This window comes from Poecile atricapillus, chromosome Z, assembly GCF_030490865.1.
Source record: "Poecile atricapillus isolate bPoeAtr1 chromosome Z, bPoeAtr1.hap1, whole genome shotgun sequence".
Taxonomy (NCBI): Eukaryota; Metazoa; Chordata; class Aves; order Passeriformes; family Paridae; genus Poecile; species Poecile atricapillus.
In genome coordinates, this window is record NC_081289.1 from 98,010,293 (window position 1) to 98,027,186 (window position 16,894).

The following is a 16,894-nucleotide window of genomic DNA, read 5'->3' on the forward strand; positions in this document are numbered from 1 at the left end:
CTAGTACGGAAACTGCGACCGGCAGCAAGTAACTGTTAATTAATAAAGTTAGAGAAGGAAGGCTTTGATGGGACTTCCTACAACTTTTTTCCTAAACTCAATCCTGCAAAATGTCTGCATAGCAAATAAGAAGAGGTCTGAACATGAAGGGTATCATACTAACTTTCAGAAAAAACTCAATTCTAATACACATGCTATTTCAGTATTTATAAAATGGTTCAACTTTAAAGTATGTTATAAGCAGGGCTGGGTGACCTAACTGGGGAAAGAAACAAAAATGTTAAGAAGGTATTATCAATACTGAGGTATCATTAATATATATTAATATAGACAAGAAATAACTGAGAAGTTTTAAACTTTTTTTGTACTTCTAATATATGTTCTAACTTCACTGTAGATGACAAGAAGAGCTTGTTTGGCACAGGAGTTAAGAGAAGAGTCAAATAATGTCAATGGGGTTTAACTAAAATGCACATGACATAACTCCCTGAACACCAGACCTGTCTGGAAGGGGAAAATATACTCTTACTCTTTTTTTTTTTTTTTTTTTTTTTGTGGTGGGGGCATATTTAGTGCATGTTAGAGATACTTCGGTACAAGACTTCAGACAAGATCTAGGAGCAAATCAATGTTGTCCTTCCCTTTCTCTTCCTATGTCCCCTTCAAACCATTCCTCCTCAAAGGTACATTTTCAGTACCAAAGTGCTGTAGGACCTAGCCCCTTTTAAAACCAAAACCAAAACTCCCAAACTCAAAATCTTTATGGAGAAAAACCTGAAAGACTTTTTAATTTTGTCAATCATGTAACTTCTATGAGGTCTTAATTTCTCATGTACCTGAAAACAGAAGCACTTCAGGGCAAGAAAAGAAAGAATACCAGTGCAGCATATTTAAGAATTGACTGTGTATCTAAAAAACAAGCTTGTCTCAATTCTTTCTCCAAGTGCCAGAAGAGGTAATTGCTTGCCTTTACTCTGTTGTCTTCCAGAGAAATTATCCGGGCACGCAACCAGGCATCTTCTTCAGCATGTACTGCAACAAGTTGCCCAACACTCAGAGACTGAGCTGGTGACACTGTACTGTTCTGACTGTAGTATGCTTTCATTTCATCTTCCATTTGTTCCTGGGCAGAAGAATAGTCTTTGCCCACATACCTACAATATTTTACAAAAAACAAACAAAAAAACCACAAGAGTTGGGATGCAGCTTCAAAAAAGCTGAATAAAAACATAAAAACATTTACATGCACATATGAGTACATGATATATATTTTCTAAGACATTTGTGTCCAAATTCTTCTCTTTTTATAAAAAAAATATTACTCTGTCACTAACAAACACCATCTTAATCTGGTTTTCACTAAGGTTGATCCAAAGCATCTAAAATATCTTTAAAATTATCTGTTAAGCCAAGTGCTGTTTACTCTCATACTCCAGATTTATTTTTATATTTGGCTGCTAACCTAATGGTTCATATTAATGCTGTTTGTGTTACACAGGTCTCCTTAAATCAAGTACAAAAACTCTCTGGAAAATCCAAATGTGAAGTTCTGAATGCTTCAGAAACAAGTCAGATTAGAGCAGACATAAGGAAATATTGCCCACAAATTTGCATTAGTAGCTACTGTTTCAGCTTGTTCATACACAGCGTGACACTACTCAATTATACCAAACAGTTTAGGTTATATGCCCAGAGATAGTGTAGATATTGTAATATAACATGATATCATAGCTATGTTATAAAGATTGTTAAATCTGACCACATTCCAGGGACCTGATTTTCCTAGAAACAGCCTTTTTGTTTCTGTGCAAGCACTCCTCTACTTTGTAATGGAGATATAGTGGGGTGACAGTCACATATGTGTTACTTAAAAGTTTCTTGAACATTTGTTTCATAAAGATACCTAACAGACAGTTGGAGTAACTCAACATAAAGCAGAAGAATCTTTCAGAATTTCCTTCCTCCATCACTATTTTATTCATTATTTATTGTGAGAATTCAACTGCAGTATCTAGTGTACCATCTCTACCTTCAAACACTCCGTTGCGAATGTCTAGCAAATATCTAGTAGTGTCTCTATCACCTCACTTTTATTCTGACTAGATTAGAATTCTCAAAACAGAAACAGCACCAAAGCAGCACCTTTCAGCTTTGCCTTCATTTGTACCGCAGGTGAAAGGTTTCAGACAAAAAACTTAGCCACATACCAAGAAAGTAAAGAGATATTGATTCATCCCTGAGATTGAAACAGGAATCTTGATTTTATTGGTTCTGCAAAAATCAGCATCAACCAACAGATGCTACATAGCTCTGGTGTAGGTCAGCAGAAAGAGACTGGTAGGACATGTAAGAAAAGAAGAGCCCATGCACTCTTTCCTCCCCATACATCTACATGAACATTTTCTTGTCATAGCAAAAAACCCTAATCCCTTCAAGACTAGTTTCATCATATCAGGATAAATTACCTTGCCCATGAAGTACATGAGTAGTGATTTTTGTAACTAGAACCAAGAAACCACTAATTATCATCATGTACCTACACACAGCTGACAAACTGAGAAACTTCAGTACTGTCCAAGAAACATGGTACAAAATTTGGGAACTGCTGTTTGGTAGAGAAATTTTTACATGATCACCCTCAGCTCAACATATTATATGTGTCATATGGTATTTTAATCCATGGTACTCAAGGCATTCAACCCAAATACTTGGCAAAAATACCCTTAAAATAACAAACTCGAAAGCTAAGAACCATCACTCTATATGAACAGTAAGTTATAAATGATGCCAGAACTAAAATGTGTACAGGTAAGTTTTGTAGCGTTAAGTCACCCATGCATAGAAGGCTGGAAGTAACAGATATAATGTAACAATCCACTTCTTACACCGTCCCATTAGACTAGGCTAATTAGGAACCAAATCAAGAAATACTGGTAGTTTTTTTGCTGGATGAAATGTTCCATAAGTGGAATCTGAGTGGACTGAAGTCATGCCTAGTTAGTGTAAGTTATAGAAGTAAAAAGTATTTTAATAAGCACAACAGTAATATCTGAATACTATTTTGTGTTCTAGAGGAATTATTTTATAGTTTTTGAATGGCAAATCAAATCTGCCTTGATTCTCAGACAAGCTAAAGCTAATGATATAAGTGATTGGTTCAGGACAGAGAAACTTTCAGAAAATTTCCATTTAAGCACACAAACAAAAGGATTCTTAATTTCCATTAGCAAAATAAGTAAATAATAAAGTCCTGAAACCTCCTGTTCATCTATTCTTTTCTGGCAAACCTGCACAATATGAACATGTGGATTTATAAATACAGCAAGAAAGGTAGATTCCAAAATACAAACTTGCCTAATCAGTACTTCATTAGTGTTTTTCAATTCTATCACCATGATGGACACAGACCCTTCTGATGGAATGATAAGAGGAGGAACAGTTATGTTTTCTAGATACTGGTCCTTGGATTCTTCATACTGGTGTTCAGCTGCGGCCTTCACACCATCATGCCTCTTGACTTTCTCAGTGACATTCAAACTTTCATCAATGCATCTTTGGGGTTTAGCATAGAGGATCGCCTTTCTGGGGACTCCAGATACATAGTCCACAGTACATACATCTGACAGCAGCTCCAGATTATTTAGAATGTCTTCTGGAAATTTTACTTGGTAAGCGTCTTGATACATTTTGGGAAGTGCATGAGCCCAAAGACCACTGGAGTACTTCAGCAAGATGCTAACAACTTTTGCCTTGAAGTCGCTACTGAGTGATGCAGGTGTGGTCTCTGTATTTGGTTTTAACAAAGGGTCTGCCTTTGATGAAGAAACATCCTGAGATGCCTTTTCTTGCTCGGTATCATTTTTTGCTATTTTCTTAGCAGGATAAATAAGCCCATCCATTGGATCTATTCTGTGTATCTTCTCCACCTTGGAAAATAAAAAAGAGAGTCAATAATCGGTTGCAACTCTTAACACTAAACTGTTTTCCCAATTACGCTTTTATAGCATGTGTTTTATACAGGCTTTGAAGAAAACATCCACAGGGAGCTAAGCTTGAGGCAGTTACTACAGATTGGCATTTCCTAATGCTTCCTCCTCAGTTTTGAAGGATTCTAAACACATATAAGTACATCAGTAACAGGCAAATATATAATTATGCAATACAACTGGGACTTCCTTCCAAAGAAGTAGAGCCTCTCTTTCCTCCTAGGAGGACCAGAAGATGGTGACACCCTTCACAAATTAACATCTTTTGCACATTTACCTCCCCAACCTTCCCCACAGGCAAGCAGATCATAAACAAAAGTTTCTCTCAGTTTACTGAGGGAAAAGAGATTTGATTCTATACTTCAGAAACAAGAGGACACTTGCCAGGCAGTGCTGTCAGGCAGGCTATCTACTGTCATGCTCAAGCAATTATTTTTCTTTACAAAAGTTCTGAATTAAAGAAGAAATTTCTGGTTCATAATAAATTTCATAATAAAATTGCTTAGACCCTTTTAAATCATGCCCCCAGCCTCCTTTAGAAGCAGATATTTTGCCAGCCCCTACATATCCACCCTTTGCTAAGCTCAAGAATAAGCATATCACATAGTCTAAAGTCACAATGTTGAAAGTACTGTTTGAGAACTGTAGCCACAGACTCAACAGAATTCTGCTTCCTAACGCTTTGCAGTTTCAACCTAGATTGATCTAACCATACATTAGCAGGAATCCATGTAAAATTGAGATAACAAAAGGCCTTAATGTCTTCACATTGGCCCCAAAGCCAGAAAAATAAAGCTCTAAGCTAAATGTACCTCCACTTTGAAGTTTCTTCATCAGAGGAAACAACTAATCAGTTATTTTCAAAAAGCAGATCAATGAAAAAGCATGGAACAGCTGAATTACTTGCTACTACTCAGGGGTAGCAATCACCTCCACCCCACCTCCATACCCATCAGAACTTTATAAACCTTGCCCAAGTAATTCTTTGCAGTTCTGTCCTAGCAACATACAATCAAAGCATAACGAACAAGAGTTCAGGTATTATCTTACAGACAAAGGAACAACACATATCACTAATTACCAAGATAACATTAGCAAGAAACAAATACTGAGTTACAATACATTGAAAAAATGGCTTTTGCTGTGTCTAGAACCATGTATTTTGGCCTGTGTATATCTCACCAGACTTAGCTGAAATTGCCACAATATGATCTGAGTTAGGAGTCAGGAAATTAACTATGTAAGTGCATTTCCATATACTTGCTCTGCATGACATTGTCTAGGCTGGTGCCAAAACAATCTGTTTTGAACAAAATGTTCTTGGGAATAGGTCTTGGTCAACTTTCATGAACACTAGCACAACACAAAGGAAATAGTTTTCACAGATATAAAAAAATATCAACCATGTTAGAGAACCCTCACATATTCCTGGTAGCATGCCTAAATTATTCTCTATCAGTGAAAAACCAAAATAAAAATACTTTCTGCAAGAATAAGATGTAAGAAAGCAAAGTTCTTGGGCATCTCTGCTAGACAGTTTCATGTAAGAGACAATAAACATGTTTGGCAGTGAAACATAGAAGGACCAAAGGTGCCTTCAATGATTCCTGAGAGACAACATCTATATTTGTATCCTCTGATATGAGGAATTTTACTGTACCCTTTGTACCACAGGAGAAGAAAGGAGTTCAGTTAAAAATAGAAACAAAAAAATCAAAGCATTGCAAAGGCTTTGATACATGGTCAGGAGAACAAAGTATATCACGTCACACAGACAAAAAAATCAGAGCATGCCATCTTGGCAGATAATGATATCCTAGATAGAGAGGAATTGGTAAGGATGTCCCATGTGTCCATGGACAAGACTAAGGAATTCATTCACATGACCAGCCAAGGAAACTTTTAGCTCCAGAAAATACTTAACAACTCAAGACAACAATTTGTTTGAGACAGCCGCTTTGGAATGTATGGCAGTTAATCCTGGAAGAAGTTGGATGCAGAGGTCGACCTTTATGTATCCCTTCCCTTAGCTCTTTAAACAGAGCTGCAACAGAGCTGAATAAATTTTTGCTGACAGGACTACAAACCCTTACACACTAAAGGCCAGCAGCAGACTGAGATCTTCAGAGATCTTTAAGCCCCTTAACTCCAATAATAGCTCTGGGGTTTTCTAGGCACTGAAGTTCTGTTTTGAAGAGGCTTTATACGCTGACTGCGCAAACCATTTAGAGAACAGCAAAATGCTGTTTCAGTTAATTGTTTCAGATAACATCAATATAAATATGCACAGGTTGACATGACTAGAATAGCAGAATCATAGAATATCCTGAGTCAGAAGGAACCCACAAGAATCACTGAGCCCTGCATAGGACACCTCAAGGAATCACATCACCTTCAAGGCCATAGAAACTTTTAATAACAAGCAAACGGCGTCACTTGTGAGCAGCACTTCAAAACAGCCACCCTTTCTTAAGCACTAATGTCTCAATCAGGTTTCCTGTTGAGCTTATAGATTTGCCTTCAAGACACTTCCCGCTAGTACGGCTGCCAGCCCAGGTCTGCAAGTACGTTATTATTCTGGGAGCTACTGAAAAACACCTGAAAGACAACACAGTAATTCATCACAGCCAGCACAGGTTCATTAGGGCAAAGTATTACTTGTTAAACATAATTTCATTTTATGACAAGATAACCCACCTAGCTGATCCAGTGGATATAATATTTTTGGGTTTCAGTAATGCTTGCTATATTGGCTCTCAAAGTGTCCTTCTGGACAAAAAAACCAGTATACACCTGGATAAACACATCATGGAATGGGGTGGGTGAGCAATTAGCTCACAGGTCAGGTGAAAAGGGTTACAGTGAATGAGGTGACATTAGACTGGAGACCTCTACTGGTGGGGTTTCATAGAGCGATTCAACATCTACAAAAATTACCTGGATGCTTAGTAAGTCTTGGAAGAAGTACTAAGCAAGTTCATGGAAGATACAAAATTGGGAGGAGTTGTTGACTCCATCACAGACCTTGCAGACTGACCATGATCAATTAGAGGGCTAGGCATAAACAGTATGAAGTTTAACAAGTGGAAGTGCTGGATTATGCACCTGGGATGGGGCAAACCTGGATGTCTGTATAGACTGTGGAACAAGAGACTGGAGAGCAGCTCCACGGAATGGGACCTTGGGGTCCTGGTCAGTGGCAAGTTAAATATGAGTCAGCAGTGCCCTGGCAGCCAGGAGGGCCAACTGTGTCCTGGGGTGCAGCCAGGCAAGGGAGGGGATTGTCCTGCTCTGCTCTGCACTGGGGCAGCCTCACCTCAAGTGCAGGTCTGGGTGACAGAATGGAAAAAAGACATTGAGCTGTTAGAGAACATCCATTGGAGGACAATGAAAGGGCCTTGGACGAAGGCCATATGAGGAGTGGCTGAGGTCATTTGGTCTGCTCAGCCTGAAGAAGAGGAGACTGAGCTGCAGTTACAACTTCCTTGTGAGGTGAAGAGGAGTGGCAGACACTGATCTCTTCTCTCTGATGACCAGTGACAAGACCAGAGCTAAGGGCCTGAAGTTGTGTCAGGGGAGGCTTATGTTTGCTATCACAAAAAATCTTTTTCACTCAGTGGGTGGTTTTGAGCACTGGAACAGTCTCCTCAGGGAAGTGCTCACAGCACCAACCCTGACAGAGCTCAAAAAACACTTGGACAACAGTCTTAGGCACATGGTGTGATTCTTGGGGATGTCCTGTGCAGGTCTAAAACTTGTATACAATGATCTTTGTTGGTGCCTTATAACTAGGAATATTCTGTGATTCTGTAACCTCTCCTGTGTTCTGTGATTCTCTTGTCACCTCTCCACTATAGAGCACAAAGCAGAGGCAACAGCTGGAAGAATGAATTATCAGAGCAACAGAGAATGAAGCTGTTCTACACAGTATAACAATATTTCTGTCCTGGGCTTGAATAACAGAGGCAAAAAAAAATTAAATTAAAAATTGAAATATGGAGACTTAAATAATAAAACTTAAAATAATAAAAATACTTCCAAGATAAATACTAAAACTGCAACTGAGTGGAATGAAAAAGATCAACTCTCCTTATTTTGACATACACATATAGTCAAGGCAGACACACTCCTGTATGTGTTGGTAGGACAAAAACTTTGCACATATATGCTTGACAACGTTCAAAAGTACCACTGCACTAACATATATAAACTAAAGAGAGTATCCTCTTTCCAATGCCAGCCTTGCTTAATTGTGTGTACAGTGATAATCGTATGCTGGTAACCTCCTGGAGCATCAACACTTTCCAAAAAGAATCTGATAAAACACATCCTTGACATGAGAGTTTCTAGTCACGATTAATGTCCTTCAGTTTCAAGGTTACATTCAAACTAGCATATGTGGTTATTTTCTGCTATTCTTCTTCAAGGTAGGAAAAAAAACCACAAGGAAAGGAAGTTAGTATTTATTGTGAGTGACAGTCTCATCTTATGTAGCAAACAAGAAGTCTGCTTCTTGGTATCCAACAGGTTCTCAAAGACGGCTCTAAAATACAAATCAGAACTATCACTGATTCAGTGAGAAGAATTTGTCAGAAGTGTGGTGCAGGAGTTCTTTCAGATCTGATTTAAATATGCAACATGGAAACCAACTACCACAGCACATGTACCACAGATACTACACAGAAACATTTTAGTGACAGATACCTCGTGCCTGTCACTAAATAGTGTGAAGGCAGCTCCCATCTACCTGACTCTCCTCAACAGTACAAGAAGTTCAACTCCCAGCAAGCTGCAGCTCATGAGGAAGGTATTTCTGGCCTTGATCAACGCTACTTTACATCCACACATTGGCTGACAGCATCTCTCCTCTGTCACAGGCAGCCACCACAACTTCAGGTCCCACTGGTTTTGCCCATCCCTCTACAGTACAGGTATCCCCAGGCAATGGTGAGATGCTGCTTCAACACTAACATTCACCTCTTCTCTGTTCTTCCAAGTAGCTGCTTCTGAAAGCAATAGACTACCAAACTGCAGAGTATGTGTCCAGAGCAACCAAATCTGGGGGAAAAAACAGACTTGGCCAGTGTTCTTGAAAGGCTGAAGATCCCCACTGCACACGGTTGGCATCACTCAATAAGGAGCTTTTCCTTACAAGGATGTGGAAGCTTCTTACATCATCCAGTTACAGCTAATCCTTGGGATTCACTCCATCTTTTACAGCTAGTCTGATATGCAATTAATTATTTTGCATGGGAAGCTATGATACCTATCTTCTTACCTTAAACAACAAAGAAACACATCAAAACACTTGTTTTCAGCCAAGCTTCATGTCAGCTGGGAAGCTGAAATAGGACTGGAATATGTTGGCCAGAAAAATTGTAGCATGTGCATTGTCAAGAACATGACTGGATACAGATCTGGACCGACTGCAGGTGACCCTGCATGAGCATGGGGGTTGCATTAGGTGATCAGAAGAGGTCCCTTCCAACCTCAGTGATTCTGTGATTCTGGCTCTGGTAGTCATTTCTTCTGTACTTGACTGAAACATTAAAATACAAGTCATACTGGGTATGTTTTTGTATTTTCTCTTGTTGTTAAACTAAGTAATCCCTATTGTCAAAATATGCTCTGTTCAGGTTCAGATCATGCTCAGAGCTGGGATGGGAAGCTCTACAAAGTTCAAGAGTGTCTTTAGATTGCCCTCTTCTGCCCATCCTCTTTGCCCCCCCATTTCATTACCATGCACATCACAGTGAAGATACTTGTTCTCCAGTTTCTTGTGCTTATAAGACTCTGGTTTCTGAAAATATATAATTACAAAGGAAACTGTGATGCAAGAAGACAGCTGAGTCAATCTATCAACTCCATACTGTGGAGGGTTGCCCCTACTCCTCACATCTTTACGCCAGCACTGAGGATCAGCAGACAACTTTGTCAGCAGTTCTTTATGGCTGTAATAACCTTTACCTCACAGTGCATTGAAGTTCTCCTACAAGGTCAGAAAAGTACAAGATTTAACATACAGGAGATGCATGGGTTGCAGGAATAAGGAAAGATGCTGTCAAATGGAGTCTGACTTCATTTGGTGGCTCATCATGTTGTCTAACCACTCATCACCAGGACTGAGGTTCAGGTATATCAAATTGTTCTAGCACTGTGTTTGGACAGCAAAGCTGTTCTGGACCTTCTATCCTCAACTGGCTCATTTCCAAACTTGCTACAACACCATCTTCCCAGTGAGGCTGACACCAACTGTAGTCTGCTCTATGTTGAAGTATGTATAGCACATCTAATTACATTTCAGGTAGAACATGTCTTGTGTTCTCCGAACTCCATTCTAAATGGCTAGCGACTCCATGTCTAAACACCAGTTTCTTGAATGAGTGTGGCAAAAGAAAGCTATCATAATCCAAGAGGTCATCTACTGGAAACAGCTTTTAGGGTTTGTGTAAAACAGTGAGCTTTCATTCATACATACTACCAAATGTGATAGCCTATTCCATTGTCCCCTCCACGAGCAAAATACCTTAGAGTTGGATTTTTTATTCTTTCAAGTCTACTTCTTTGTTTAAAAGGATGACTTTTGCTTCACACATCTTAACTGTGGTGTAGAAATTCCTTCTTTGAGAGTAAAGACCTGACAAAACTAAAATTTCTCAGGGAATACAACTCTCTATTGTGGCAATCCTTCTCTTTTCTAAGCATACATGTTTAATTCACTCTGAATGTTACAGTAAAAACTCAGCTCCCTGATGCATTAGTATGTAGTACCTATTCTGTGAAGACACGGTGCACTGTCCAGGACAAGAATCAGGAAACTCCAGATTCAGTCCTATTTCTGTTAATTTGTTAACCATCTAATCCTGGCATCCTCCCAAGCCTTTAGTTTCACTTTCTTCACGAAGTCCCAACATGGATAAATGTAAAATATGAATAATAATCTCAGAACTGAATACAGCTAAAAAAAAAATAAAATATCCTACCAGTCGATTAGGCAGAGTATCTCATTGTCTCATGCTGGTCTCATTCTTATCTGAAAAATCCTCTACCTTTCTGTAGTGATAAACTTTAACTTGTAGTGATTACTACCAAAAAAAAAAGACCAAACCAAAAACCAAACAACAATCCAATCAAACATCCCCAAACCAATGAACAAAAATATGCTAATTTCCCCCTTAATTTCTCATTTTTTTTTCCAGTTAAGTATTTTCAAGACTGCCAGACTGTCCAACACCTTACCAGACATCCAAGAGATTAAGTGAAGAAAACTAAGCTTTCCTTTACCCTGTAAAGCCTCCTTCTCATAATAAACAGCAACAGGGCAAATCTTCTCCAGTCTGAGGAGCCTTTTGACGTGGCATCAGCTAATACAGCGTTTAAGGCCACTAAAGAATATGCTCAGGTGCTACATATTGTTTGTTTACCTTTATGTTTATTAAATAGTAAGAAACCTGACTGAGGAATAATAGATTACAGAGATAAAACTGTCCTCTGACAACAACAGATTAATAGTTAATCTGGTATATAGCCAGAGCCAGTAGAGTATTTTAAGGGAAGGAATATCTTTGCTCTGAAAAGCAAACCTATCTCTTCCAGCACAAATGGAATTTCAAAGTTGGGAATGATGATGTTGTTTTTATACTCGCTTCCTCAGAAAACAAACAGAAAGACTAAGGTAGTCATTACCACAAGAAAACTCTAGAATCAGTTCAATATGCATACATCCCCTCATTCTGTCAATTAAAAGGTATCTGCTTGTTACTCATTCTACAAAAATATCAGCTCTAGGATTGGTGTTTTCACCAAAACTTTGGGCTTCATAAACATGGAAGAACTTCTGAGGTATGATGGGGTCTGACAAGATCCAGATGTCCTAATGGTTGAAATGCATTTTTAGCTGTAAGTGATCCACTTTCAGTCAGACACTCACAAGTCCATGGAACAGCATGGGATTCACCTAAGAGTACTAAGGGAACTGGAAGAAGCACTTGCCAAGCTGCTCTCCAGTATTTACCATGAGTCCTGGATAACCAAGGACATCTGATGACTGGAGGTTGGCTAATGTGATGCCCAGCCACAAGACAGGTTAGAAGGAAGATCTGGAGAGCTACAGATCAGTCTGTCAGCCTGACCTTGATGCTGACAAAGGCTATGGAACAGATCATCTTGAGTATGATCACACAGCACATGCCAGACAACCAAGGGATCGGGCCCAGCCAGCACAGGTTTGGGGAAAGGCAGGTCTCGCCTGACCAACCTCATCTCCTTTTATAACCAGGTGACCTCCCCAGGGGATGAGTGAAAAGTTGTCTACCTGGACTTCAGCAAGGCCTTTGACACTGTCTCCCAGCATTCTCCTGGAAAAGCTGGCAGCCCATGGCTTGGACAGGAGCACTCTTTGCCGAGTTAGAAACTGGCTGCACAGAGAGTAGAGGGGAATGGTGCTGCATCCAGCTGGGGTCTGGGCACTAGTGGTATTTCTCAAGAATTAGTATTTGGCCCAATCCTGTTTAAAATCTTTACTGATGATCTGTATGAGACTGACTGTACTCAGCATAATTCACTGGAGACAGCAAGCTGTGTGGGAGTGTTGCTCTGCTGGAGGGCAGGAAGGCTCTGCAGAGGGATCTGGACAGGCTGGATCAATGGGCCAAGGCCAAAGGTGTGAGGTCCAATAAGGCCAAGTGTCAGGTCCTGCCCTTGGATCACAACAACCCTGCGCAATGCTACAGGCTGGGGCAGAGCGTCTGGAAAGCTGCCCAGCAGAAAAGGAAGATGCTGGTCAACAGCACCTGAACATGCACCAGGACTGTGCCCAGGTGGCCAAGAAGGCCAATGGCATCCTGGCCTGTATCAGTAATAGTGTGGCCAGCAGGACCAGGGCAGTGATTGTTCCTCTATACTCAACACTGGTGAGGCCACACCTCAAGTTGGGTGTTCAGTTCTGGGCCCCTCATGACAAGAAACACATTTACGCACTGCAGCAAGTCCAGAGAAGGGCACAGGAGCTGGTGAAGGGCTGGAGCTGGAGAGGGTAATGCCTATGAGGAGCGGCTGAAAGAGCTGGGGTTGTTTAGCCTGAGGAAGAGGAGGCTCAGGGGTGACTTTAATCACTCTCTGCAACTCCCTTTGAGGAGGTTGTAGCCAGGTGGGAGTCAGTCTCTTCTTCCAGGCAACCAGTGACAAGACAAGAGGACACAGACTCAAGCTGCACCAGGGGGGTTCAGGTTGGACACTAAGAGGAATTTCTTTCACTGAAAATGGAGTCAGGCATCGCACAGACTGCAAGGGGAGGTGGTTGAGTCACCATCCCTGGAAGCATTCAGTAAATGACTGGACTGACAACCAGTGCCATGGTTGACAATGTGGTGTTTGGTAGAAGGTTAGACTTGATCTCGGAGCACTGTACACCAATACACACAGTATCAAGCACTGATAAATAGTCAAGCACTGGCTAGCTCCCAGGGCTGTGACTTCTTTGGTGCCAGCAAGACTTGGTGGAACAAGTGTCAGACCTGACATGCTGAGATGGAGGCCTGCAGGCTCCTCAGGAGGGATAGGCAGGGCAGGCAATGTAAAGGAGTTGCACTGTATGAAAAGGGGAGGTTTGACTACACAGCTCTTACCATTGTGATGACATCAGTGAGAGGCCCTGGTCTCAAAGGAGTGTTGTAGTGTCTGCTACCAACAGGCACTCAGGAGAAATCCCCGGGTTGGTATCTTGTTCTTACTGGAGACTGCGAGTTCCCAGACATCTATGGCAAGCACTGGACTGCTGTGACAAGCAAATCTGGGAAATGTGTGAAGTTTGTAGGAAATAACTTCTGGTCGCAAGTACTCAGTGAGTCAACTAGGAAATACGGCCTTCTAGGCAGAGGACTGTGTCAGGGGAGGTTCAGGCTTGATGTTATGAAGCATTTCTTTACCAAGAGGGTGATTAAACACTGGAACAGGCTTCTTGGTTGATGCCCCAAGCCTGACAGTTAATGTCAGGATAATGCACTTAATAACATTCTTCTAACTTTTGGTCACTCCTGAAGTGATCAGACAACTGGACTAGATGATCACTGATAGATTCCTTCCAACTGAAATATTCCTTTTCTATTTATTTTGCAAATACTTATCACTTGCATTTCTGTGTACCAAGTCAACATTTGCATGAAGCTATTATAAATGCCAAGATCCCTTTTTCCCAAGCTTACAAGTCCACACAGAAGAAAATTCACTTTTTTTTAATGTAGTGAGAGTCCTTTCTGTTCATGGCTGTAATTAAGATTACAAGGAAATTTTATGGGCCAGAAACATGGCATGAGGGGGTTTCACATCTCTTCAGAGAGCCCTGGTCTTTATAACTCTGAACAACCCTCTATTATTAGCCAGCTAAACTTGTATTTGCATCCTTTACCAACTCAGTTGTTACAATTCTGACCAGCATGTGTCCAAGTGCTACCCCTGAGGAATCCCACCATAACTTCCTGCCTTTCAGAAAGTAAATTATTGCAGGCTTGCTCCATTTCCATCTTTTAAACCAACTAAACATCCATGCAAGGACGTTGCCTAATTCTCTAAAACCTTTTGGAAAGGAAATTTCCATGGAACCATGGAAATTCAAGCAAAAGTTTTGAGAGAAGATCTAAGAGTTTAGGCTTCTCTTGCACTGCCATTTCTGAATCACCATCACATCATGTCTGAATCACTCACAAAGTTCAAGAAACTGAGGAGAGCTGAGTATGTACAAGGAAAAAGTCCCTTAAACATACATACAACTCAGTAAGGAGGTTTATATTCATACTGTAAAGAGAATCATTTTGTCATGTTGCCAGTACCAAATATAAATTTCTTATTACTTTCTTACAAAAAAAAACCCCAAAAAAACAACAAAAAAACCCCACAAAATCCACTTTAATTTACATGCCTACATGCATCTCACACCTCAGCTGTAAAGTTCCCTCTCCCTCAGGGGTTCAGCTGCCTGCACCCCAAGGATTCAAGGCTGAGCCCAAACACAGTAAAACTATACAACTTTGACTCCAAATTCTAAGAAAACAGCTAAGTTGTGAGAAAGACTTGTGACAAAAATATGCAGAAAGGTAAGAAATGAGACAGGAGTTGCAAGTCTAAAATAGGGATCATTAGTTGCTCAAAGACACATGGCAAAGTAATTAGTCAAATAGAAAGGAAAAAAAATCTGATAAAAAAGGTGAAGGTGGGAGGGTCACTGCCAGTCATCATATTTTTCAAAGCATTAGTGCTGGAGGTGAAAGCAAACAACTCAGCAACACTACTGATCTGCCCAGAGCTATTGAAACAGATTCTTCTCCCAGCTGAGGTCTGTCTAGACAACAAAGACTTGTAAGCGTATTTATTGTCAGCCCCATTGCTCCTGAAGGCTGGGCTACAATCTGTGACTGCTAGCCACTACTTGGTAACTTTGTACTTTCGCATTTAGCTGTGCAAAACATATTGCTACAAGTAAGATGCTCAAGCAAACTGACCTAAAGAAGGGAGGTAACAGAAAAATGGACACAAAGTTAGCTTCAATACATCCCGCCTGAACCGTGAAGAGTGAAAACAAGACCAACCTTCAACTTAGAGTGACATTTGGGGACTTGAACTCACTAAATAGGAAAAATGTCCATTACTTGTGGTCGCAAAAACACAAATTGCAATTTCCTAGATAAAATTCCTGCCGTTCAAACAATAGTTTTAGAGATGCAAAGTTATTCAGAAGTGATATTCTCCAAAGCACAGTCCTCAAATTAAAAGCTTGGAGACACTGAAAGTGTATTAGGTTTGCTGCCTGCTGGTTTTTAACTATGCTACACTGAGTAGAATGAGTACAAAAAACACTGTGTTCTTCTTTAAGAAGATAATAAAAGAAACACCAGGCATATTTTTGAGCCTGGCAGACACTCCCAGAGTAAGAAACCAAGACAAGTAATTCAGGTATCAGGTATCTTTACTTCCACTAGAGTACAGTCTGTCTTCTGTATTTCAGAGATTTTACAGAGGTGTACACCTGCAGACAATATGTTTGAACCAGAAACTGATTTAAGAGATTTACAGTAGCTTTCATATAAGAAGTCCCAGTTCAAACTTCTCCATGCCTAAGCCATAATTATGGTTTTGTAAGTCAGTAAACTGAGATAGGCTTTAGAGTCTCATTAACAGTTCTCTACAATAAGACTGATTGTGCCAAAATAACTTGATAGTTCTGACTGCTGTTGTACTGTGCCCATTATATTACAATGTTTCCATGGATTTAATCAGTGCTTATTTATGCTTAAATGACTTTATTTGCATGCTAGAAAGAAAGAGATAGACCCAACAGATAACAAGCAAATGGATAATGAATAGAGAACAAAGATACTGGATGAACAGGACTCACTGGAACATTAGCTACAAAAAAGGCTAAAATTTGCTGCATGAATTAAGCAATTCAAGACATAACAGTTTGCTCTGTAGATAACACAGGAACCAACCATCAACCATGAAAACAAATTGCTGCTGACTGCTTACATTCCTAGTGTTTGTAGTAAGGTGTTAAAGACACATTTTATGTATCTGTGAGAATACCATACATGCATGCAAGTGGTGTTATTCCTGAAGACCTGTTATTCAACTTGGTTAATTTATCTTTTTTTTTTTCCTTTTTTTTTTCTTTTTTGGGCATTTAATGCTTTTACATGAGAAAAGACTTAGTAGGAACTAAAGGAACTTCAAGAAGACAAATACTCTTATTCAATACTCTTCTGTGGCACACTTTGATAGATACAAAAGAAGTTGAAAGTCTTCATTGATATCACTGGCCTTTTAAAGTAAAGTTAAACAAAGCCTTGATGCAAAGTTGCATGACACCATAAATGACCCATGAATGCAGAAGAACAGACAGAAGTACAGTAGCTCAA

The 16,894-nt window shown here is 40.0% G+C and overlaps 1 protein-coding gene across 6 annotated transcripts in view; it reads right to left on the minus strand.

Moving 5' to 3' along the window:
• The window catches only part of TDRD7 (tudor domain containing 7), a 47,052-nt gene that overhangs the window by 9,212 nt on the left and 20,946 nt on the right, over positions 1-16,894 (minus strand). For all 6 annotated transcript variants that reach the window (XM_058864782.1, XM_058864776.1, XM_058864781.1 and 3 more), the window contains exons 7-8: positions 3,355-3,926; positions 968-1,154 (exon numbers count right to left, since the gene is read on the minus strand). In XM_058864782.1, coding sequence (XP_058720765.1) covers positions 968-1,154; positions 3,355-3,926 — 759 coding nt within the window. The remainder of the gene's footprint in view (positions 1-967; positions 1,155-3,354; positions 3,927-16,894) is intronic.